At 42.7% G+C, this 26,976-nt stretch overlaps 1 protein-coding gene across 1 annotated transcript in view; it reads right to left on the bottom strand.

Moving 5' to 3' along the window:
* Positions 1-300: 300 nt before the first annotated feature.
* THSD7B (thrombospondin type 1 domain containing 7B) overlaps positions 301-26,976 on the bottom strand; it is a 238,689-nt gene continuing 212,013 nt past the window's right edge. Inside the window, exons 18-28 of the mRNA XM_057366569.1 lie at positions 22,916-23,057; positions 21,426-21,541; positions 20,870-20,987; positions 14,452-14,597; positions 9,517-9,676; positions 9,010-9,183; positions 8,826-8,921; positions 7,675-7,757; positions 6,535-6,727; positions 3,115-3,202; positions 301-1,444 (exon numbers count right to left, since the gene is read on the bottom strand). Coding sequence (XP_057222552.1) covers positions 1,363-1,444; positions 3,115-3,202; positions 6,535-6,727; positions 7,675-7,757; positions 8,826-8,921; positions 9,010-9,183; positions 9,517-9,676; positions 14,452-14,597; positions 20,870-20,987; positions 21,426-21,541; positions 22,916-23,057 — 1,398 coding nt within the window. The 3' untranslated portion in view covers positions 301-1,362. The remainder of the gene's footprint in view (positions 1,445-3,114; positions 3,203-6,534; positions 6,728-7,674; positions 7,758-8,825; positions 8,922-9,009; positions 9,184-9,516; positions 9,677-14,451; positions 14,598-20,869; positions 20,988-21,425; positions 21,542-22,915; positions 23,058-26,976) is intronic.

The raw sequence follows: 26,976 nt of genomic DNA, 5'->3' as shown, positions 1-26,976 counted from the left end.
CATGGCACCTCTGGATGGGGAAGGACCACACAGGTGCTGGGCTGGTACAATTCTTTTTCTCTTCTGATTATTGCAATAAGCAGCAGCATCGAATTAAAAACAAGACCCAAGCRTTCCCCAGACCTGCAATTATTCTCTCGACTTGCACTTGTCTGCAGTCTTTCCCTCACTAATCACTGCAGCACAAAATAATGCCAGAGAAGTTTGAAATCCAAGCGCAATCTCAGGCCCAGCAAATGACTAATAACACGAGTTGTTTACACACATTTAATTCAACAYACCAGAAGCAATTTTCTCACTCTCTTTAGCATTTTATTTGCTTATAAATACAAGTCAATACCACAAGATGGCACTTTCTTACTTGCAACACACACTATTATAAACACTTACCCTCTTCAAATGTTCCCAGAATTTTACGAYATGTAACTTCTCAGTGGTTCTGAAACATTTAAAAAAGCAAGACCTTCTACAAACTGCATTTGTGTTTGATGTATATTAAATGAGGTCAGGTAATTAAATTCAAAAAAMGGAATTTATAAATATTTCAGATAAGAAAATTTAAATACAAAAGCAGAGTTTGTTTTAATTAAACTGAATAACAATTTAAACTGGCCATAATGTATCTACATGGTTTAATTTAATTTAAAATCCTTTTTAAACAATCAAATCCTCTAGCCATTCATCAAAACGCCTATCTACTCAACTCTTTAAAAAATATTCTTGGTTAAGAAACCACCTATGCTTTTTCATAACAATCCTTATTCTGTCCTGTAGGTGGAAATGAAGCAAAATCATATTCCAGACTAGAAAACAGGATAAGAAGGAARAAACTTTAAAAAACCTGGTAACTTCAGACACTTCAACTCATTCTTCCTYGCATTTCTCAAAATACATGATCTGGTTTTAAAGTCTTTGAACGAAATGTAAACACTAGAAAACTCATTGTTGAAGTATGTGAAGAATAAAGAACCCTGCACTAATATAGTGCATAATGATGCTGTGTCAAACTTGTCATTTACAGTAAATGTCACATTTTCCTTGGGATTGTCATGCCTTTTTTTTTAACTAATTCCTTTTGATGTCTGTAGATTCCCTCTTTTTTTTTTTTTTAATTTTTAATTCCCATTGTTCAACAGGAAGAGATGCAGTTTCTGGTCTCTTCAGGAAAGTTTCASAAGATCCATGTTGTGGACTCCATTTTTTCGTTAACAAAGAGGTGGCAAAATTTTCAGCTTGCAATCTTTCTGTTCTGCCCAGGATATTATACATCAGGAGATTCCTCAAAAAACTGAGAAGTCGGAGAGTTCCAAAAAAGAAAGYGGTTAAGGCAGTCGATGTCTACATTTGGATTTCTTGTTTATGTTACATATCAATGTCTCCATCGTAGGCCAAGGTCAGAGGCTTCTGCTGTGGTGGAGGGCTTTGATGCTGCTTCGTTTTTTTGCTGCAAGRAAAGCATTCCAGAAGACAAAATTACAAACTGTAATTATCTCAGGAACACCATCAAAACCCAAACTTCCTTTAAAAAAATGCAACTTCCCACAATGGCTACTGAATGCTCTGGTGGGCTCTCATGTGTGTGGCATGGACACACAGCCTGCCAGRGACTGCAGCCAGCTGTGCTCCACATCTGCAGCAGAAATAAARGCATTCATCTCCCTCTCTTCTCACAGCTGACAAAACAAGGAACACCTCGCAGAAAAACTGGAACATGAGCTGTCTGGGAGTGGGATATTCTCGTTTTTCTTTGGCATGCTATTGAGGAACAATAATTATTACTGAGGAATGCATTTCCTCAGCAGCCCCCGAGTGATGGAGAAGTGTGTARTGTTACTTAAAAAATCCTCTGTATCCTCTGCTGTGAAGCCACAGAGAAATGGAGCTACACGGCTTGGAAAATAAGGGAGCTGCAGCTCCTAAGCTGTAATTTGAGCTTTTAACCCAAGAGAGAGACTGAGAGAAAGACTGAGAAGGAATAAACTGATGTTGGATGACCGAGGACAGTGATGCTGTTGGGTCACAGCTGTGACTCTCTGGTTGTCTGCCTTGATCCTGACAGGGCTTGGGCCAGCTTGCACCAGGAATGTTTGTGAACTCAGGCCAATCCCTGGGAATTGCAGGACACCTGGATATCACCCACCTGTCCCCCCAAAGGCATCAGTGGCAGAGCTTTCCCAAACACGTGAGCTCTGCCAAGCCGGGCTCAACTGAACCAGAGCGGGGCACACACCCCTGACCCCAGGAAACCTGACACCCCCTGGACTAAAGGTGAACACCAGACACCCTGTCTTTAACTATGGCTGGTGAGAGCAGCTTTAGACAMAGGACATGTTTCCACCTGATGTATTCACTGCAAAAAGCTATTTAGGGATTTTCTGAGCTGTAGCGAGCAGCCAAAAAAYCACAATTAACACCAAGAGACCCAATCTCCCACGAACTCTTATGCCATCCCTGAATCCATTTATCTTCCTGGCATGCACAGTCYCTGGCAGCAGCAAGCTCACAAGGTAATAATGCACTGTGTGAAAAATAATATCTTTTGTTTATTTTAAACGATCATTTCATCAGATGCCTCCTACTTCTTTTATTGYGGGGAATAAAAATTCCCTAGCACCCTTTTCTCCCCCATTCATGATTTCATAGATCTCTCTTGTATTCCCACATCAAACATCATTTTTCAACTGAATGTCCCTATTCTATTTAGTCCTTCCTTGAGCAGAAGCCAGCTCCTTGTTCCAATCACTTTCCTTGCCTTTCTTCAGTTTTACTTTATCTTTTTTGAAGAATACAATAAAACCTCTTTCTAATCCCAGCAGAAGTCTGAATAAATAYAAGGGCCTATTGATAACCAAAAATAATTCTTTCCCTGCATGGCCACCAAACTTCTTCACAATAATAGCTGTTAGCATTTACAATTTGAAGAGTTTTAATTACACTGAGGTAGGGGCCCAATGAAGGCACTCAGGTAATCCAATCTCCATTCTTTCCTGAAGTCTTAACACTAAGGCTTTAAATGCATTAAAGCATTAAATCCCTGCAATGCAGTGTTGTGATATATTTKGGTTTGCTTAAATAAAAGCAAACTAGCTTTTATTTAAGAACTGCCATACTCACCACATCAGGTATGATGTAAAAATCAGGAAAATGATGATGAAGAACCCTCCAGCTGATACTCCATATACCCATATCTTCAATTTACCATCTGTTGGAAAATGAGGAAAAAGGACAGAGGTAGAAGAGAAGAGAATAAAAAACTTTGTTCTAAAATAAAGAGGTCAATTAAAGAGAAATTAGCAGCATCATTGATGGGGAACACAGCAAGGACTGGCTGAGAATAATGAATAAACCCCTTATTTTTGATAGCAAAGAAGATTTCTGAAAAAATCAATAATTTCAAAGACAAAATTTTAATGGAAAAGGACAAGGACATGGGATAAGGACATGGGATAACTGGGGTACATCCCCTCCAGAGCCCAGTGGCTGCTCTGGCAGAGGCAGTTCAATGCTGAGCTGACCCAGACAGACACAGGCAACACCTGATGTGTTTAGCTGAGGCTGAGAAGGGATGGGATTGTTCTCCATAAATACCTGGGGGTCAGCTGGGGTCAACACCAGCRARCACGAGTGGACAAGCTGCTTAGAACTGGGAAACAYTTGGGCAGCAAATGGGAATAAASTCCATTTAGAATAAAAACAACAATGCRCTTTGTAATGGTAAGAGGGATAAAGCTGAGCAAGAGCTTTCTGGTTGGGCCACAGGAGCAGGAGACTCGGATTTAAGACAAGGTGAGGCTGTGGCTGGACTGTTTGGGCTGCAGTGACCCCCTGCAGGAACCCCTCCATGCACATTTGGGCTTGAGCCTGTTCAAACATTCCCTTGTCTCAGAAYGCTTTCCTCAGACAGGTCCTTAATTACAAGCTTTGCATTAATAATAGCAGCGGTTTTTGGAAGATCAATATTTCTGCTCCTCGCTCTGCTCTGCCTGGACAGCTTTCCTTGTAGGGAGCAGGGCTGGTGCTTTTCCATGCAGCAGCAGTCTGAGCTGATTCTCATCAGCAGAGCTGCAAATCCTGGAGGCACGAACAGGAACCTGTGCCGTGCCCACAGGCACTGTTTGACAGAGGCCATTTCAAATTCAGTCAAGTGAGAGGGACAATCACCGAGCCTGGTTTTCATTTTATGTTTGAATGACAAATTTTTTCTAAGGGAAACACATTTAATCAGATCCCATTCTTTCTCATTTTTCTTCCAGGTTTTGTGGAAAAGGCTGAGTACCTCTCACAGATTTTCCCTGCTCCTCCCAACACTTGCAGACTATCTCCCAGGAGAGAGCAGCTCTGTTCATCAGGTCTGGGTTGGTTTGTTGGGTCATTTTACTCAAGTCTAGRTATGAAATTTATTGCCCTCTCAACTGGAGATGGCCAAGAAGCATTTAGCAGTCCTGCAAAGGGACTGTCACAGCCACATAAAGGCGTCACAGCGTGTCTGCGATGAAGGCAGCTCTGCTCTCCATCCCCAGCAGAAAGGCACTGGACCGTGTCATCTCACAATTTAAACAGTGCTATTTAAATTGCCTCTCAAGTTGAAGAAAAATTTTTGTACCTGAACTCTGGCCTCTCAGAGTGTGGTTAAGAGAGGAAAAACAGCCTGATTTGAAATCACTTGTGTGCGCTCCTGTAGAGCGTTCAGAAGAACAAAAACATCAGCCTCATTAAATTGCAATAAAATTTCTGTTCTGAACTGTAAACAGGAAGGGAAATCACAGATGAGCTGGRGAAGGCACACGTACTTCCATTGACCAACACAGTGTCAAGGACTGGTGCTGCAGGCTGTTAAGGGCCATCCATACAGGGATCTCTCACCACAGAGAGAGCAGAGCTATCAAGAGCAGAGCTGGCAGTAACAGTGGTTYCCTGGCTCAGCCAGCAGTAACTACTGCAAACCCCTGACTAGTGACCCTGAGAGCCTCTCTGAGGGGAGTAATTACACATTTTGCCGTGAAGTTAGACAAAGGGGAGTGATTTGAAGAGCACCAGCCTTGAGCTGGGGTCTGGAGAGAACGTACAGACTGAAGAGTTAACTGCAGGATGCCAAGGGTTGGTGATACACTTGGCACACATGGAGCAAGCACCTTTATTCCTTTCCCATATACTGTTTCTRTAACATTTCTGCCCTAAAACTAAGCAACACCATGTTCTGTAAAAGCTCCTTAGTCACTATTYCTGCTGCAGACCCTGGGTGAGAGCTGGCTCACAGATGCTGCACTGAGGCAAAGCCCTCAGAAGCTTTTAGAGCTGCAGACTCAAATGCTGATTCAAAAAGAGAGGACTGCAGCATCCACCTACGCTTCCCTCCCTTTTTCTAACCCCATAATGGTACCAGCTGAAGAGATGGCTCCCAAGTAAGACAGCCTACAGAGGGCCAGAGATGTTGACAAAAAGGCAATTAACCCCAAACCTGTGACTCAAACTGCTGGTGAATGGCATGGGTGAACTGGATGCAGGGTTTGATCGAAAAGCAGCCAACTTTAAAAGGCTTTGGACTGAGCTCCATGAGCCCAGAGACTGTCAACGCAAAGGTTAACCACTGTCTGCAAATCAAATATGTAAATGTAACATTCAAACTGTGATCACATATATCAGACAGAATTATGGCTCCCWGAATCCCCCAACAGAACCTTTTGCTACTTTTCTAAGGTCTCGTGATCATTAGAAACTAACTGCAAACAAATGCAATGTCAGGTACCAGAAGAGGGGAAAGAACTGCACTGCCAGTATTTTATAATATGAGAAGAACAGATGTGTTTCAGTAAAACCTGATGTGCCTGACACATTTTGCTTCCCGTTTTTAAAGTCCTATTTGCATGTCAGAAATTTGTTTTGAATTAATTCATCTTCAAAACAGCAGTCAAAATGGGAATCAGCAATTACARCAATGGACCAGTCTGGGCACATCCAGTGGATGGTTCCTACTGGGAAAGATTTTATGCTGTGGATATCAAAGATCCACCTGGGATGAGCTGCTTGGGTACAGCAACTTGTCTGYCTTTGTGGGATGCTTTTAATGTTGTAGCTTCAACCCTTAAGACTAAACTCTACATTTTTCACCCTGTTCTTTTCACATATTTTTGAAAAACGGCAAGAAACAGCCAATGTTTTCTTTAATGAAATCTTAAGCACTTTCTGCTCTGAAATTTCTGAGGCACTAGTGATCAGTATCTTCCCTAGCCCAAACATATTACTTTTAGAAACACCATCAGATAATAGCTCTAAACATCCCCCCAAAATCACATATGAATACACTTYTGCAAAATATTATTGCTTCATTCTGCCTTTGCTATCTCTCAACATAAGAGATTGTGAATCCTCTGTACAGGCACAAAGGCATGAAAGACAGAACACGAGCTGGGAACTGGGAGGTCGCTCTGCAGCTCCCAGACACAATCTCTGATGTTATGATCTACAAAGCTTGTACCCTTCTTCTACAGAAACGTTGCAGAGACAATCTATTCCATTCATATTTAAGTTTTTCACCTGGATTAAAAGGTTGAATAGACCATCCTTTGAAAATGTCRTGCATTTTGGAGTTGACAGGTTTATTTTTTCCGGCAATGGTCTTAACATCAGCCTTCTTATCTTCCAAACCTGGCACCTTCACGCAGTAATCCAGGACACCATTTGATCTCATCACTTCCGTGTATCCCCGCTCACAGCCACAGACTCCTCTCTGGGAGATGAAAGGGAATTCAGCATGAAACCAAACACTGATGTTTGTTCTCCTCTCAGAACAGGGCACGCTGTGGGGGAAGTGTGAACAAACTGCCAGGCACAACCTCACATGCAACCCACCACTACAAACCCAAACAGATAGGAAGGAATGCCTGCAAAGCCCATTCAGTTCAAAAAGGCCAAATTATTTTGGAAATTGGTTGAAAAAGAGTCAGTAATTACAGAGAAGTCCATCATATAAACATTTTCACCCCAAAATCTTAGTAACAGGAATCTCTGGCAAACTCCTCTTGTCAGTAACAATTTTCCCACTGACCCAATAGAACGCTGGGCAATAGAACAGATGAACCAGAAACAATCCCCCTTCAGACCCAAACCCTCCTCACTGTTTCCATTCTAGTATTTCACAAAGCTATCTGAAATTAAGCTTTCTTATGACCAAATATCCACTACCCTGGACTAAGCAGTTTCCTCAAGAGGTTTTTTAGAAGTCTGTGGTTTGCTAAAAACAGACTCCATTTTCTAGATTTCTATTTTAAAGCAGCTTTTTGGAATTGTTTTCCTTTGCTAATTATATCTAGAATAACTGTCTGAGGGTCTGATACTCTTGATCCAAACAGGTGATTGATGCTCTTTTATCTCCTCTTTCACAGAAATTTGAAACAGTCCCTTTTCTACAGGACCATACAGCGGCATTCAATGAAAATTAAACCAAGAGGTCCCAAACCCTCCACAGAACAAACCCAGACTTTTGACACCACATCCATCACTCTCTGTGCAGGTTCACGGTTTCCCTTCAGGATGAAATTCCCACAATTTCCTCGAGGTGGTACCAYGGACACACTGAACTATTTTCAGAGTCCCGGAATGCAATCTAAGATCCAATCTAATTGATTAGCTCTCGCAGTGCTAATTTGCAAGCCCCGTTCTGCAGCGAGCAGTTACCTGTGTGCAGTAGGAGAAGGGTTTCCTGCACACCGGGCTGCAGCGCCGGATTTCGGCCGGTTTCGTGCGAACAGGACACCCTCCTGCAAAAAAAAAAAATTGTGTGCCTCAAGGGCATGTTTCAAAATGTTTTTGCCTTGGATCACCACAGTGTAAGAAGTGCTTGCCTGCTTATTTTATATAGTTAAATACTAGTCTATTAAGCACATTAGCATAATATCTGTAGGCATCGCATTAATTAATTTGCCTTAACAAGGCAGGGAATTATTATCATACCCATCTTGTTAATGGGGAACAGAGATATACAGATTTAAGCAATTTGCCACTGGCCACATAGGAAGGGGACAGAATCGGGAATTAGATGCAGATCTTCTGTGTCCTCATTAATGTCTTATCTACATAAAAAGACATAATCCACATAACRCCCTTGCCCATTCTCACTTGGGGAAGCCTGTGCTTCTACAGGAATAAAAACACGTTAATGAGTTCTTAAATACTTGGCAACCTTTGCACATAAGACTTTTGTTATTATCCTAACTAATCATTATAAATAGAACCAGACATGAACATCTGCATTTTCGTTTCTACTCTCTCCTAATTCACCCTCTGCATATTGAAAGGGATCCCATGGATATGCAGCYCTACTGCCTTTGCCAATCTCTCATGGAGCTTCAAAGTTCTGGCCATGAATTTCCCTTTTCATCCTGCACAGGCAGAAATTGTAGGTCACAGCAACAGCAGGAATCTCACAGTGAGATTTGAGTGATTTGAGACTCCTGTGTTTTGAAAAGCAGAGGAGGTACAGAAGATGGGGTCTCTAGCACAGGTGTGATGTTCTCTGCTGCTCTCCACAGCCCCAGGAWGGTTGAATTGATGGCTGAGCAAGCCAGCCCAGGCAGCCCTCAATTCYTCCCATGGCCAGCCTGACAGCGAGGGCAATTAGCCCAAATATTCCTGTGTAACACGTGTGTGATGTCRAGCCAACAGTGACGCTGGGGAGCTCCCCTGTCTTTCCTACACACAAACCCAAATTTGAAAAATTTCTGGATGAGRGAGGAAGGATGCCCAGCTCCCTCTSAGCARCAGACACAGAAGCARAAAAACCTGTGTGGAGRTTCATTCCCAAGTGTGGGTGACACTTGGGGACCCACCTGTGACATTGACTCCGTCGGAGCGCTGACACCACACCGTGCGCACGTTGTCTCGCCAAGGGCTGGTTTGCCACAGGTAATCGTAGCACTTCCCTCCTGCAATACCAACACCAGTTACTCCTCACCTGGCACCAAMCCCAGAACAAATCCTGGCAGGCAGGAAGCAGCACTGTGGCCAAGCTACCTGGGCAGGGCCGTGTTTCCATCTCCTGTCCGGAGCAGCTGTTCTGGTTCTCTGGAGAGCGGACGATGAAGGCTCTGGACCGAGACTGGCGCCCCGTCGTCTCAAAACTCCTGCCATTGATGCACGTGAGCTCACAGGAGCTCCACTCTGACCACTCTGTCAGGTGGCAGTCACCTGCATGTTGGAAGAAGAAATCACAGGTTTTCAGAAAGTATTAGCCTTGAAGGATAAGGACAACCTAAGCATACAACAGCGAAACATCCCTAGGATATCACTCRGCAGTACACAATATTTGGATTTTCTGCTTCATGGGGTATCTCATTTTCTCAAAAAAACAAAGGAAGACTTTCTCAGGTGATGTAGAAAGAGCAGACTGAGCATTTACCTGATCTGCYGAAGCACAGATTTGTACTACAAGGGCTGACAGTACTCAGAGCTACGGGAGCATGTCCACCTCAGACAGCCACCACAGGCAGAAAATTCCCTGTGAMCTCCCAAAGCCTTTACCTGGGCAAGACACAGAGCAGGGTAACTGCAGCACGCTTTCCTTCGATGGCAGATCACCACATAATGCATTTTCCACTGGTCTGGACGTGGCAGAGGCTGATGCATCGTGCACGACACACGTGAGGTTGCGGACTTGCAACCCATCTCCACAGTGYCCACCCTGTGGGATGATAAAGGGGACAGCACACATCACTGATGGTAGCAGGGAACAGGAGAAAYACTGTAGATTCTACATGAAAAGCCTTCAAAGACACAAATTGGGTCTGTAAAAGTTCCCCAGTTAAGACAAAGCAGATGGAGATCTCCTCTACAMACCTCTCTACAGGGCCACACAAAGAAAAGTGTCCACACCAAGCAGGGGAAGAGCTGGGTACCATAAAGGATTAATACCTTTGAGATCTGCCCTTGATGCCTTTTACTCAAACTAGTGAATTTACTGATTCCTAAATAATGCATGAACACAGACATTTTTGGCTTCTCTAAGTAAGCCAAGAGCAGGGCCTGCCYGTAAGGAACAGACATTTCCTCGCCCCTCCTTTGATGATACAGCCCAAGAASAGCACTCACATAATTTAAACCCTGCAAAAGCAGAAATCCTTACTGCACACTGGACYGGCYGGGGTGTGTTCTAAAGGGAKTSRTCAGAYCTGGAGCAGAGATCACCAACTTGTGTTACACACTCTACCAAAACACCAACCTGAGTCAGCCATCACCTGCCAGCACTAATTCCTAAAAGGAGGCTTCATATGAGCCACTCCACGCTCATCATCCCAGTTCTGAAATACCCAGGCATGCACAAAACTACTGAAGATGGAAAATCAATATTCCTTGGCTCAAGTTATGATCAAGGGCTGAGGATGCCCTGAGAGCTGAAGCACTGAGGCTGTTTCTAGAGMCTGGAATTGTTTCATTCTCATCAGATAAAGAGCTGTGATGTTGCTGAGGTGCCTCACATCTGCATGATGCCTCATGAACGTGCGCCTGAAGCCTCGTGGAAACGGCACTTTACAAAATTCAGTAAACAAAACTCAAGAAGAAGAAAGAAACATTGCTTTTATAGAACCTAGGGAAATGCTTCTTTGGAATTCTTGGCAGTGGATTCTTTTAAAATAATGGACTTCATCTGCAGAACAGAATGGCTCCTACCGAGTGCATTCATCCGGCAGCAGGTTTGCTAGCAGGAATCTCGAGAATGCCTCTCCTGCACACACCTGGCTGCTTCTGCATTCCCTCCATCCCTTCTCTTGCAGATCCACAATAAAATGGAAGAGCATAACTAGCTGAATTTACAGCAGCTGCTAATCAAAAGCATTTAAAAGAAGTATTAGTGTAAGTTTACTCTATGCAGCCAGATTCCACGTTTTTAACACTGTGTTTCACTTTACTCACTGCAACTTACTGTTCTAAATTACTGTTTTACTGCTGAAAACTTCTGTTGGGGTCTGAGATTAATGGTGTGGGAAAAACTCGTGCAGCTGTCCACTGGGTTAGAGTGCTYAGAAATGGCTGGTGGGAACAGAAGATGATGGGAGAATATTCTCGGGGGAAATGGGCACTAATCAAACTGCAATATTTCCAGCTCAAAGTGACTCAAAGAACAACTGGAGAAGACAAAAAAAGTTTTCAAAAAAATACATCTTCTTCTACAAACAGTATATAACTGATTATATATATATCAATATATAAATAACAGTAAAAATACKAAGAAACAAATAGGTCAAAACAATAATTTTTTTCAGCACAACAGTTTCCAGTATAAATGGCCATAGCAACACTATTCATTTTTCTATCACACAATACTGGAACTACATTCATATTTTCTAATGTTTAGAAATAAAAACAAAGAAAYCCATGAATTCTCAAAACAATCCCAAAGATAAAGATTTGCTTTTTAACAGTGGTTTCCACTAGCTTTCTTTCTTTTAAAACCAGCAATGGGTTTTTACAATCAATTGAACACACCTAAAAGATAAAATGTCACCCTGTCACTTACAGTAGGAGATGCTTTTTGGTMTATTTGAAAAGGTCTTAAGCAATGCAGGAGCACTGCATTAACTTCCTTATCATCTTCAAAATTATTCATGTCCCCAGAATTATACATTTGAAGATCTAATTAATAGGTGGGAACCAGAGGAAGTTTGTGGCAGCAATGGCACAACTCACGATCTCCTCACTGGAAATATGTGGGAATTAGACATCCAGAGGGGATTCCTGCCATTTTATTCTCGTTTCTATTATTACAATGGCTGCAAAACCTCCTGCACTGACCCTACAGAGGATGTGCAGAACCCATCCTGGGTTTTCCAAATACGGGACGTATGAGGAGCCCCTCCACCAGCACCTGCATGGAGACTCCTTCACCCTGATGGGAAAATAAGGAGCAGGTTTACACCTCCCGTGTCTGCCAGTCAGGAGTCTCTGGAATTCAGCAACGTTTTCTTTAAGACAACATCTCCACAGCCTTCTCTCACATCACCCTCTGATAGTTCCCACATACAACACTCTAACAAGACAGGAGGTAACAGCCCTAATGAGATGCTTCAGCCAGATGTGCCTTGAAGAAAAGTTTTCCCCTTTCGGCTTTACTGGGGTTCATGTGCTCACAATTATTTTAGGTAAAGAGCTGATTGGGCAATGCTTTCATGGGTGATGAGCATTTAATCAGGTAAAAGTCTCTCTAATGAGGGAATGTGGCATGATCGCATTTAAGGGAGTGCTTTTAAAACTGTTAGAAAGGAAAGGTTCTTAGTCCTGTTAGGAATGTCAACCAGCTCGTGTTTGATAATGCCTAGCTGCTCCACTTATATTCCCTTAATGGAAAAAATGATGAACAGTGTCAGCCACTGCTAAATTTTTATTTTTTTAAAAAAGATAATCGGGATAAACCACTTCAATTGTAGGAGGAAAATGATGAATGTCCTGTAACCCTTTAAAATTGGACATATTGACCCTTTCCCTAGTCCTGCATCTCCCTGAATGCAGGGGAAATGCCCCATGCAGCCACAGGTGTGCCTGGGATGTGTGCAGTTACYTGGAGAGCAACACACAGATTCCATCCTGTGACAATCAGCAGCACAGAACACTCTGCAGGCTCTACTCCTAAACATGCAGACACCTGCAATCATTCACACTAAGTCAATTTAGCATAAAACAGTCCTCCTTCAAYTAGGAATTGTAGTTTCAGTTATAATACCAGGAAAAAATATTTTAGCCTTATAATTAATCGTCCCGTTTCTATTATTACARGAAGACACTTTCACACAATGCATTTTGGCCTTACCATAGGATGCTTTACCTTATTTCACAAAGCATCCTTGAAAACAGGACTCCTGAAAGCTTTCTTTAGAACGCAGGCTTAAGCTTCTTTTCTGGTAAAGCCCAGGAATAAATCACGCTGTATTTATGAACTACATTTAATTCCTAAGCACCTCATTAAAGAGAAGTGAACATGAATAGAATGGCTTCTCTCCAAAACAAAGCAAAGGGTAGAGAAACTGCTCTGTGGTAATTGAAGGAGAAGCAGGCTCTAACTCACTGAATGCAGGGATGGTATCTGGGTTACGGAACGCTGTGATTACTCGCTCTGAGCTGAAATTTAGCTGGGTTTGGGATGTGCACATTCTAATCTGCACAATGTGTTATTTATCTGGAGTAAGCCAGGGCCTTAATTCGGCTTCCCTACTAATTCTTTTATCAGCAGTGTGAGCTGCTATGGTTGGAGCTTCCCTGATGTTTAACAGAATCTGCTTATGTTAGCTGGACAAAATACCAGCTGATGCTATCATTTTGCTCCATTTATGTTATATATATCTTATACATATGTTAGACATGCTGAGTATAGCACATACAAGGACCACACTGACATCACTAGTTGCAATGAGTTGTGAATTATAGRAAAAATAAATATACTTCTGTTTCTCTGATGCTGGACTGTCACAATCCAGATTTCACTTGTGGAAAACTGGGAAAATTCTGAGTATTTACTGCACCACTCACATATTCGCTACACGTCCCTCCACCACACTGAGAAACCACGTGGGTATTCAAGGCATTGGCAGAGCAGAAATCACAAGGGATGTGTGTCTTTATGTGCATTATTGGCTTCAATCTCCTACGTGATATAATGTGGAGAGGCAGCCACAGATCTGGCACAGGTCCTGTCCCCTGGGACCAGACAGGGCTCGTTTCCACCACACTTCTCCTACCTCCATCTCACCAAAGCCAGATTTAAGAAGCCTGATAAACCTCACTGTGAAAGATTCACCTCTGCTTAAACTGGGTTACCAGCTAATATGTTTTAATATTGGAAATGTGATCTAACAGATAAGGAGAGAAGAAAAGGCAGAGAGGGGAAGAAAAAGTCAATTCAAGCTTGATGGAAGTCACTGCCAGTGAAAAAATGACGGCCCCGGTGCTGAGCAGAGGTGCCAAGTGTAGGGACAGCACAGCAGAACTGAATCCAGACATTTTYAGATCATTAAAAAGATAGCCAGGGTAAGGAGAAAGCAGAAACCAGCCCTTCATACAATCACTCACACTACTGTACTGCAGACCTGGGGGGATGACCTGCTAAAAAAAGGGAAATAAAAAAAGATGATAAAAAAAGGCTAAGCTGTCCTGGTATCTAGTGAATCTATTTTCTYGTTAGAGTTATTTTATATAATTAAATTACAGGTCACCACAACCGTGCTCACTCAAACACAGCCACGCCACATTTCCCCTACAATAACTCCACGAGCTGGCAACCCTTGAACCCGTATCACTGCTTGTGAATGGCTGCTGATGGCTGGAAGATGAAGGGCAGGGTTTCACCGCTCCTGAACTTGCCCGTCTTCCCTCCAGCCCACGACCAGCAATTAATCCCACAAGCTAACGAGGGGTTTTACTGCTGACCCCATGCACGGGGAAGCTCGGGGAGCGTGGAAAAAGCCCTACCTGGACKGTGCAGGGAGACCAGGGGCCCAGCAGCCAGCTGTAGCAGGGTTTCACCGGGCAGCTGCGGTGCTGGGTGAGCTGCTCCGGACAGCGCCTGCCCTCGCCCGCTGCCCGCAGCAGCACCGAGCGCCCACGCACCATCTGGCCTAGGCGGGGGCACCGACAGCACACAGCCCAGCAGAGAGAGAGAGAGAGAGAGAAAAGAGACAGATTTTGTAATTTATCAGCATTCCCAGCTCGTTTCCCACCACTAAAATCTGTTAAAAAAAGCAATTAATTGGGAAGGCTGTTTAGAGAGAGAGAGAGAGAGAAAAGAGACAGATTTTGTAATTTATCAGCATTCCCAGCTCGTTTCCCACCACTAAAATCTGTTAAAAAAAGCAATTAATTGGGAAGGCTGTTTGGATGATAGGGATGCGATTGCGAAGTCTAAGAAATGCAGTCGCTGATATTTCCAAGCGCACTTTTTAAGCACGGCTTTGTATGTTTTCCAAATATAGCATTTGTTTATGCAACACATTTAAATACTTGACTAGATCCTGATTATTAAATATGACAGGAAAATAATTCCTATGGCAGCAGCATTTCTACCGTTACACATTCAATATGTTTCCAGAGATTTTTAACAAATGAAATTTTCTTTTTATGAGCAATTATGTGGACCTAATTTGAAAACTGCAAACATTGTAGTGGCTATTACCGTCCATAACCACTTCTACCATTTCCATTAAAATCCTATTTATTATTGGTGAAAACTTCTTCAGCCACTGAATGGAAAAAGCAATTATGTTACTACTTTTGAACTAATAAAACTGAATATATTCATTAAAGTTACAGCAATTCCATTTCCGCCTCCTTTGCTGTCCATTTAYGTCCAGGAATGTTTTCACTCAAAATGTTTCAATTAGAATTCCATCTCCAATTAAAAAGAAAAGTRGAAAAGAAAAAGCCCTTATGCAGTGGGGTGCAGAAGATTGTGCCAAGGATAAAATTTCTGCCTCGTCTTTCAACAGGTGTGGACTTGAGTTAAAAACTGAAAGGGCCGGGCAGAAAGGGCAGGCAAATACAACAAGACAGAGGAGAGTGGTAATTGCTAACCCAGTGCAAAGGAAGAGATAAGGTGTTGTGGGGGAGCTCTCTCATTTGGATCACAGCCCTTCAGCTCCTTTGTGAGCAGAGGGGAGGCTGGTGGGGGAGCAAACACCCTGCAAAACAGGGAGGCTGCAATACCCAGCCAGATCCTTCTCCCAGCCATTTATGCAGACGCTTTTTAATTAAGGGTACTGCAGGTGTAAGGCACATCTCTGATATCTGTCATCGTTACCATCCACAGAGCTGGCTTTCCAAAAGTGTTTTAGCAAATAAAAATTAAAAGCARACACACCTGGAAAGGCAGTGATGATACCTCAGCAAGCTCTCTTTATTCCCTCGCTCTGACCCACTGAATTCCATTTTTAAACCCATTTAAACCAATTTTAGGACTTCCTCYTTTTCCAGTTTTAATCCCCTAGACCTGGGGAGTTTGTAACAGGAGTGATGATAAAAGCTGTTATCCACTTGACTGCGCATTCAGCCATCACGGAATCAGATACATTAGGAGGTGGAAAAAAATCCTACCACTGAAAGGATGAAGGAGAAGGAGGAGGAGGAGAAGTAGGACAGGGGAGGACAGGAAAAGAATAAAAAGAAAAAAAAAAATAAGGAAAATTCCTGTGGTGCACTGGGAGGTCAGAGCAAGGGAGGAGAAACCTCCCAGCCTGCTGTGGGATGAACACCATTAACAGCCCAAAATGAGCTGTTCCTTCCTCTCCAGCCAGARACCAAATTTGCCAAATCCATCTTAATGCTGAGTTTTGGTGAGCCATGGAAAAGAATCTTTGGGAAAGAGCAGGAAGCTCATGACTGCAGGGTTTTGGGGCAGCCTGCCAGGTACCATGCGTGGAGCTGTGGAAAAGGTAAAAACCCYAAGGTAAAAAGATCCAATTTCATTAGGAGGGACTTGAAAGCCTGAAGCATTCATTAAGCTATTTTAATTAACTAAATAATTTCCTTTTGTACACTGTTTAACGTGTTTTTACCAATATGGAAATGGGAAGATCATTGAACAGAAAGAGGAATTAACAACCTTTCTTCCCATTTTGGCTTTTTACAGTTGATTATCCAAACTATTGAAAGTCACCACAGTCCCAGTGGTCAGCTGAGGCTTGACTCAGTCTATCACCTTCTTTTTACACTGTAAATGAATCACTGAAGAAAGAAATTCCCTTAAAACCTTACTTTGTGCAATGATTGCAGTGAGTTTCTTAAAGTTCTAATTTTTTTACTACAAAAACATTATCTAAGTGCTCAATTACCACTCAAGTAGCAGAAAAACTGTTTTTTCTTTTTAAATACCTCATCCTTTGCTGCCTATGCAGAACAGAATCTCACTGCATCTGAAATTAATCTGCTTCCAATACAAACTATAGAAGAGCTGAAGCAATCCTAGTTATTTCTTCAATTTTCCCTTGAATTGTTCTCTAATTTCCCAATGAATTGGCCACATCTCCGTTTTCTCTGCTCTGCAATGTTATATGATACAAAAATCAGGACAGAAAGTCTGCTGAAATTGAAAATAAACATTTCTTCATATCCTCAAAGCAGTTTTGAAAGGGGAAAAAAAAAGAGGCCAATCTTGTTAATGCTGGGCAGTTAAAATTCTATTTTGTGTCAGCAGCAAGAACTGCATCTCACAACCACAGGATTATATCTTCAAATCAGAAGAGTAAGAATTTTTACCCCTCAAAAATTCTTGCCATTACTTGCATTTTATCTCCACAAAGTGATGTCACTGCTGAAACCAAGGAGATTCAAATTCCTGCCATAGCTCATCCCAGTCCAAATGACCAACATGCTGTAACCAGAGTCTGAGCAGAGCACACAAAACACAGCTGTATCAGGGAACCACAAGGCCAGAGCAGGGATCAGGTCACTGAAATAAGCCCTGGGGATCAGGTTAGGTCCAGTCAGATGCAAGTGGGACACTGATAAATAGGGCTTTTCATCCACTTCYCTCCAGCAGGCACTGGAGCATTCCCAGCATATCTCTCATGGTCAGACTGGAGCAGCAGCTGAGAAAGCATCACAAGGAATTCTTCTTCAGAAGGCAACACCAAAAATGTTTTCCCAAACTGGTGATGATCCAGGGAAGAATAKAACCAATGAATTTTCAGTGGTGTGCATCCTTGTACCCCCCAACCTGTACTCCGGTGTTGGGATTCACATCTCCACAGCCCAGCACGGTCCCATCAGGGTCTGAGGACTGAGCAAGGCACAGCAACGTGTTCATGAACCCAGGTAAATCCTGTAACTGATCTGATAAAGTCAGCTTTGTAAGTGGCAAAGCACAGCTGGAGGTGGCTTTATACAATTTAGCACTCCTGTTAGAGAGCTTGGGAGAAGCCATGTGGGATTGGAAAAGCGTTTACGTAGAAAAATTCAGCATCCTCRTGGATTCATTTACCTTAACAAAGGAAATTCAATTTGCTGAGGATTATCCTTACCAATTGCCTTTCCAGTAACTTTGATTCAGGCCATGGAAGGATCATCCATTAAGGCAGGACTATACATCTTTTCATAGCAGTACAGCAACTGATATAAGGAGCCCTTACGTATAACCCAGTGTCAGCCCAAGCCCCATCCTGAGCAGATGCTGCCCAAAACTACAGCTGCAACAGGCAAACATCAGTTACACATCTCCACAGGCTCAGAGCAGGCAGGAAAGAGAGATATGCTTTACTCATCATCATTCATAAAAATCAATATATTCACCTTTGGCTGCTGTGTACCAGAACTGTGTTAGACKCCAGTGCCACATGCACAGCAGCACYACTTCATGTTTAAATGTATTATTCCATAAAATAAAACCTGAGTAAAGGTACCACCCATTAAAATATATCATATCAAACTGTTACTGCAAGAGAAGGACAGAATAAAAATGTTAGCAACAATGCTAGAGTAAAAAACCATGGGAAAACGCAAATCCAGCAACACTAAATTTTGATCTGAATTAYATTTAAATTATGTTTCTCTTTGAAGTCCTTTATGGTGCTTCTGCAGGCCCTTCACACACTCTCCAAAACAGCCAGAAAAGCAAAATATTGTTGTGAGCTGATCCAGTAATGCTGCATTCAACTTGCTGTGATTTCAGAACACTGAGCACCTAAGCCCTGCATTTTAGCTGTACCAAACACTGGGCAATTACTGGCAAAGGGAAGCAGTTCTGAGCTTTTTCTGCAGCCAATTCCCACAGCTTGTTTATTGTCATCCTTTGTCTTTTCCTACATCATTTGAGGCTTCATCCTATTCCCATGAATTCCTGCGAGAAACTCAGGGTGAATTCAAAGGTGTCGCAGCCCATGACCCTTCTGCTGGAAACCCTCAGTGTTCCTGTGAAGCACCACCTGTGGATGAGTGCACAAGCACAGTCTCTGTTATTGCCATCGTCCAGGAGTGCTTACAGCCCACTGGAGCTCAGGGAAGCAGCTGAAGTGATGGAGTTTGTGCTGCTGGAACCACACAAGGACTGGTACCAAGGTCCCTCCACCACGGAATGTCTGATTCCAGGGTAGATCCATGCTTTAGAGCTGATACAGCAAAAGTCAGATCAGGATCAAAGCTCAAGGAAAATSAGCAATGAGCTTGAAATAATCTGGATGCAAAGTATTTTTGTTTCACTGATGCTCCTGCTCTGGCATGAGGTTCAGAAGACTCTTGGGTCCCTGCAAAGCTGTTCAAATGGTAGAGAMGGACTGAGTAAAACTTGGCTTCTTTATGACACAATTTTTAAGACAGTTTTCCAGCTGCTCAGCGGCCATAGGTTCACAGAAGAGTATCTCCAGCTTTTAAATCCGTGTTAAACCACGCAATAGTGCAGTGGCCTGTAGAAGCAGCTCTCCAGCCAGCAGGGTATCAGAGTTATGATCCTGGAGGAGCAGGGATGACCCATAAACTGAGCTGAGCTTGGGCTTCACTGTGTGCTTCAAGCAGCCTCCGAGAGGTTTGGCACCAGGACACTCGCTGCAAGATCTCCTTTGGCTGGGCACGGATGTTTCCAGCTTTCCTCCAGTTTAGGACACGAAGTAACTCTTTGTACTCATTGGCAGCCATCAGCTCTTTAACCAGCCTTTGGAATTTGCACAAGCATTTCAGGATCAGGGGCGGAATATAGGACACACCTTCACTGGAGTACATCCTTTTGCAAACTAGGCAATGTAAGAGCTCAGGATGAAAAAAACCTTCAGGTACTATACAGGGTGAGCTGCTCCTTGAGCAAGCTAAAAGCCATAAAAACACTACAACCTGCTTTTGCACTGTACTCTGTTTAACTTAGTAAGTGACTGAACACTCAAAAAATTAAATTAAGTTTATTCAGCAACATGAGCATTAACACTCCAAAATAGATTTTGAAGGAAGAAAAAAATTTGGAATTAATAGGACTCCAAGTGTGTTGTTGTTAAAACACTGTCTGTGAATTATTCATTTCTGTTAAGAAAGCACTACTTCACAAAYGGGCTAAAAGCTCAGCAAAGAAAGAACAGCACTAATCCAAATATTAAGCTTTTTCTGTAACACGCTTTGATCTCTGGAATCCATCTGAAGGAATCAYTTTATGGAAGTTAAGAGCTTTTTTCTTTTTGACCTTAAGTGAATTTGATTCAAATATACATTATGGCTTTTGAATCTTAAAGACCATTAGCTGTACATCTAACGCACATCAGAAGCCTGGGAAATAAACTCCCAAGCTTATTGAGAATAAAACCTTCCACACATTTCCTCATGTCAATACTCAAAGGGTATTTTAAATCATATAAGTTGAAAAAGGTTCTAATCCTTTCACTTTTGGTATGCTGGTGGGCATTATTGGCTATAGAAAGTTCTGCTGAAGTTACCRGGGTCATAGAAATGTTAAGGGATCTGTGGGTGCACAATGGAGACAGAGGCATTCACTAAATGGTGAAAAACAGTCTCTGTTTTCTTCAGTGGGATGCAATTATGTTACTAAAAGTCACTTCAGCAGAGGAATTGTATTTATTTATTAATCTCTTCAGAATCCTGTAAAYGCTCTCTTTGCTAGTTTTACCTACTCCCCATATCTGGGGTTAACTTTTGTTGTGACTCAATTCTGAAAGTTTGAATTAATTAATAAATAACCCTCCAGATACCTGACTACTTGTTCCCTTAGCTGCATTTTCCACTTTAGAGTACTTCGAAAGCAGCCTCCTTTGCTCTAAACATCCACCACCTCAGGACCTTGAGAGCATCCAGGAGCAGCTCTGAAGGATTCAGGTGTGGCTCGAGGATACCCTTGAGCTCTGTACCCTTGATCAGGAACTGTCTGAGCCCCTGGGGCTGGTCAGGAGGGAGGGGAAGGACTCACCACCGACACCACACGTGTGGGAGCACTGAGACCAGGCTGACCACGGCGAGAGCTGGCAGTCCACAGCACACCCCACCACGCAGCGGCTGCTGGTGGGCACGGGCTTCTCCAGACCGAGCTGTGACAGGGAAACACAGGAATCAGCGTGCCCAGACCCCAGCCATAACCCCCAAAACCAACCACCCAGACCCCAATGGGGAGCAGCTCTGAGGGACACCAGTGTGGTGCTTATACAGAGCTTTCCTGAAGGGTGAAAGCGGTGTCAGTGCTGACATATTTCACATCTGAGCATCCCTCGGTGTCTGGGTCTGGTTCCAAAAGGCCAGCCCCAGATTTCTAACAGCAGGACAGTCTCCCTGGTCAGCAGCTTTGGGATGGAGCAGGGGTGGTAGCCATGCCCCGTGTGTTGGAGCCAAGGAGTGATCCCACCCGCTGACCCCGCTCTGTCTCCCAGAGCACCCAGCACTGAACACAGCTTGCCCAGCCTTTATGGGGGATGCTGTGGGGTGGATCAGAGGGCACACGAGCCCCCAGGGTGCGTGGCAGCCCCGCTCACCCGCTGGCACAGCCGCATGCTCACGGTGGCCCCGTCGCTGCGCCGGCAGCTCAGGAGGCGCCGCCGCTCCCCGAGGCCGCAGGTGGCGTTGGCACCCAGCTGGCACCCGCTCCAGCCTGAGGACAYAAAGCACAGGGGACACTGCTGCACGTCACCTCTACACCAGCACACAATCACTGAAAGGCTCGGAAAGAACCCTAAAGATCATGCCGTAATCCAACCCAATGCCCTGCCATCTAACGGAGGCTTCCCCCCAGGCCAGGCTGCTCAAATCCCCATCCAGCYRGYTCTGAAGCCTTAAACACRYGTAACCYTCACSTAYAGCAGCCCTTCCCCATGCCAGGGCATCCYAAACCCAAGAACAACCCCTTACAAAAGAAGGTTTTTCTCAAAGCCAGACAAGTGTCAGAGCAGGCAGCCCCACACCTGTCCCATTAGACACCAGCACATCCGAGCGCACATGCCGAGCGCTGATAAAGGCTATCAGTTCAATCCACTTGGCACASGTACAAAACTCTATTGTCTGAAGTAAAATCCCACTTTGATAAAGCAGCTGGGGAAGTTTCTGAAGGGGAAGTCTGGTTTAACCTGTTTTTGTCTCGAGGCAAAGCTATCCATTATTTAAAACTAATGCTCATGAAATAAAAGCGGTATTTCTAGCGGAAGGAAATGAATATCTYATTACGTGTCTGAAATTATGCTGGTCAGAATACAACTAAACTGAAATAAGCTTTAAAACATAATTTAAAATAAACAAAAAGCRTAACAGAAGCCACTAAAATTTCCATATACCACCAATAAATAAGAAGGATGAGAAAAAAAACCTATTACTTTGTGTCTTCCACCTCTGATAAACATGAACACATAAATGTTCTGCATTTCTGAAATGTGATGATAAAAAAGGCATCATCCTGCTGCCTGTGTTTCTAGGGCTTTTATTACAAACAGRCTGAGTTTACATTCAGATATTTTATCTTGCTTTGTTCTCCCTTCCCACCAGCCTCCAAACTCCTCTCAGATCTCTCCTCGGTATGCCTTTCTCATTTATTTCAGCTGGCCAAAACAAAAGGAATTTTTTGGTTTTGTTTCGTTCATTTGTTTGCAAAGATCCAATCGCTTCTAAGGTCYTAAATAATGCATTTTTCTCTGAMTAKCCTATGCCCACCCATATAATCCACRCTGCCTTCAAAGCAGACTTCTGTTGGCATTGCTGGCTTCACCAGAACCACACAGATGATCCTCTTTTAATTGGAATTTTGTAAGTAATTCTGTTGATAACCTGCTGAAAATCTCCCACTTAGTATGCTTTATTTCCAGTGTACCTGCAATGACAGCTTATGTAAAAAAATCGTGCATTTGTCTGCTAACATGTAAAAATGCAGGTGTGCAATTAACTTTATTAAAACCAAYGTTGTCAAGGCTTTAACCAACACCCCAAGCAAACATAACTAAAAGCACACACTAAGGGGATATTGCAAATTTGTACCTACCTGTTAGGTTGTACTCGTACTGGAAGCAATTTTGGTTAAGAATACATGGYTTCATTTGTGAATCTTCAGGGCAGGGCTTTGAACTGACAGAAGCCCTCAGCACTTGTCGGGTTCGGGTTTGCATAATATTCGGGTCACACACCTGCACAGAGAAGGGATGGACAGTACAGAGACCCCAGTAAATCCCACAGACACCAGTGATCCCAGAAAACCACCCAGACAGCACAGCCCAGGGATGTTCATGCACATCCACAACCCTAAGGAGGTAGAGGATACAATCCCATTTCTGTTCTAACAATACTTAAAAGCATATGAAGGAAAAGAAATGTGGTTCAAGGTTAAGAATCCAATATTGCTAGAAGTCATCTTTTATCCACCATGATTTGTGTATTTTAGGCACTCCTATACTATTTTTTCCATGTTTTTTTTTTGTAAGGAGCCTTGGGGACAATGCATTAGATAAAGACTACACCATTTTACTGTGCCCTGCTTTGCACCTCCTTCCCACCCTTMCAGTAAAATGCCATTGTACTGAACAAAAGGACAGGATTTCTGGCACAATTAATGTGTTTTTAAGTAATATCTGATGTTACAGCAAAGGACTCATTTCAAAGAAGGACATTTGTAATTGCATATCAGTTATGATGCTGACAGAACGATGAGGTGACTGTTCATAGTATGTGATACCAATACTAATGTCCTATAAACCAGGATTTGCTTGTTTACATTTTCACAGGAATATGAACCAAGTGAGGCGGGTTTGCATTTCTGTTTGTGCATCACAGGCATGAAAACTGTTTGTTTATAGCAGCCCTCGATCCTCACTCTCATAGCACTGAGGCATTGTTTTCCCACAATCCAGTAATGGGAGTGGGTGTGTGGATGTGGTTGTAGGAAACCTAATGGATATAAATCCCTTATTAAAGGTATTCACTGCTGTTTATTGAACAAGATGACCTCTTTAATTCCTAAGAGTTAATCTCATCAGGATTGCTCAGGAACAGCAAAGAAAACAAAAAAAAAAAAGCAATGCATGTAGAAATACATTTTCAGAAATGCTTGGGGATTTAAAACGTGATTTTTCTATGGACTGTTGTAATTACAAAAAAATAACTAACGGTTTAAAACCACGGGCTCATTATCATGCAACAAGCTGCCTGCAAACACTGAACCCTGCATGGGGGGAAGTGTGGATAATTCCTGTMTTGTGAATATTAAAGGGAAATGCAATGGCCTTGGAGCACAAATCTGGATCTCAGGCTGCTGTAAACTGGATTAGCTGCACAGATGATAGCAAAACTGAATAGAATAAATATCAGGACAAATGGAAAAAAAGTCTGGTCTGGTCTTAAAATTCATTGKCAGGGCTTATTTTCCTTATGTTTACACTACGTGAAGGAAAATCTATTACGTTTTTATTGCTGACACACCTTGTCAAATCATTTTAAATGGTAATCTTATTTGAATACCCTTGGTCAGCTAAAATACCCAATTGCTTCTAATTATCTGCAAATTAAAACTACGCTAAGTGTTTACCAATAGTTTACAGCCTTTTTCACAACTAATCTGATTGCTCATTCTCACAACTAACACTAATAACTTAAATGATTTGCCAATAAACCAAAATGACTATGAAAAAAGAAATCAAAGCATGTATCTCAGTAGCTACTCCTAATTAATGTTTCTCTGAATTATGTTACCAAAGGGAAAAAAAATCCATGGATGCTGTGACAGAAATTGTCTGTGCCAGCTCAGAAAYACCAGCTTTTACTCCCTTCAAAATAAGAACCTGCAGACAGAAAATATGCATCATTTGTAGATAAGTAAATTCTTTTAATAAAATAGTATTTTCCCCCTGCCTGGCATGCCCCCCATTGTGCTCCATCACAGGGCATTGATGCAGCCCAGTGCTGTCACAGAGCCCCATGGCTTTCCTGGCTGGCAGGAACATTTTCCCTCTCAGATCTCCTCCTGGTAGGCAGCAGAGCAGTCTAACAGGTTGAAATCTATCTGGTGTTTGCCAGGATCCAAACAAACAACTGGTTTACTGATGCTCTGAAGCTGGAATTCTCACTGTGTTGATGAGCCACGGTGCTCAGAAGCCAGAGCTGATGCAGTAAGTCCCTCACTTTTACCAGTTTTGAAYAACAAGGAATCTCTGTAGGAAAAGYGTTCATTTAATCAAGCTGAGGACACGRGAAACATGCAAAAATTCAAAGTCGGCAAACTGTAACTAATATCCTGTAATATTATTTGTTGAATTTCTCTTAACGTCAATTGAGAAGTCAATTTAGTTTTATAATTGATTTTCTGCCCTTACCCTTTCAAGTTAACCAYGTAAAAAACGGAGCCAAATATATGTGGAACTGAGTAAGCGGCAGGAGGGAATGACTTGCAAAGAAAAAAGATGAAAGCTGGGTTTTTCAAAGGAGCAAGAGGGAGCTGAGTATCCAGCTACCCTGAAATCTCAATGGGCTTGGGTGCACAGCTCCTGCAGGACCCTTCCAAAAACCCAGGCTGGAAAAAAAATCAAATATTTACGGCATGGCAAAGGTTGAGGAATGGATTGGCAGACTCAGTGTTGTTAGGGGATGTGAGCAGAGAAAGCAAAGAAGAGGAATTGTTTCCAGTGGGGAGATGGTGAGGGTACTAACAAGCAACACCAGCAGGGCATGGMTGGTCCTGAATGTGGATCTTAAAAAATACTGAGAGCAAAACCAATCACCATCAACAGCAAATCACTGCTTTGGGAGGCACGACTGAAACGGTACTCAGTAATTTATAGAAAAGACAGCAARAGAAAGAGATATTCCTTGAGTACTTAAATTAAGAAATTACCACAGAATTAATTAGGATTTGGGCAAGATAACAGGCTGATTCTGAATATTCTCACAAATGAAGAAAATGACAGAACTAATTTGACTGTTCAAGAAAYCTTTCATAAAAAATAATGAAGGTACCATTCAGGTACACGGCTCAAGACTGGGTCTGCCCTAGGCATCCAAGTTTCTAATTACAAGCACAWATAAATCTACAATTTTGGGGGTTTTAAATCAATAAAACCCACTGTGACTCAGCAATGCTTTACTCAGAATCTTCATTTACAACTCCTCTCTTCCCACTGAGTGGATGCTATACTTCCAAAGACATTATTTTACTTCCTACTGCTCTATTAGTAGCTAGTGCTTTCACTGATGACAGATGAAGCTTTTTTAATTATTTTTTACATTAAGTCAGCCATTACCTCCTGTAAGGTTATTGCAACTGGTTTGTGCTCAGCATCAGCCAACATTTCCACAGTGGCAGCATAAGGAAAGGCAGGTGCCTACAACAGATGTGTTCAGGAGTGGGAGTTTGCTTTATATTTCTGAGATCATCTCTTTATGCTCGTGATACTTATTTTTATACCTGTGGTTATAAATCCCATAACTGGTTTCCATAGCTGGGAGAATCTGGAATGTAACCACGGGATAGAAATGGGCAGAACAGCAAATGTTCCCTATTCTGGGAAACTGAAACCCACTTCTGGAAATACACCACCCAGGCTAGAAATACACATTTACGGATCAAAGAAGGACAACGATCATGGGTGCCCACTGGGCATAAATAATAGGAGAGGAATCAAGTCCTAAGAAATGGAAGCAGCTGTCATGCACAGAGGTAGAAGGTCAGAGGCCTGGAGAACTCTATGTACCTTCAAGATCAGGTGTAGATCAGTTTGGCTGTTAAGTTTTACAGACTGTTGTTTGCTCAGATTCCTTGCTGATGATTGTAAGCAACAGGGGCTGTAATTCTGGCATATGCATCCTTTGGAACTGGTGATAGGAACAGAATTAATTTCTGGATGGAAATAATACTGGGGTGCCAGCTCAGGTGGCACATTAATAGCCTACAGCAGTAGGATGTCACACACACACACAGTAGGTTTCTTTATGGGCAAAACTGCACTGTCCCAGCCTCCTTTATAGTACTAAATCTCACCATTTCCATTATTCTTTACCATAAAGTATGAAAAAGTTGAGCTGGAGCCACGGATCTACAGGCCAGATTATATAAACCAC

Source organism: Malurus melanocephalus, unplaced genomic scaffold (genome assembly GCF_030028575.1).
Source record: "Malurus melanocephalus ecotype Western Australia unplaced genomic scaffold, MMel_1.1 scaffold_67, whole genome shotgun sequence".
Lineage (NCBI taxonomy): Eukaryota > Metazoa > Chordata > Aves > Passeriformes > Maluridae > Malurus > Malurus melanocephalus.
This window is presented reverse-complemented; position numbering and strand designations above follow the sequence as displayed.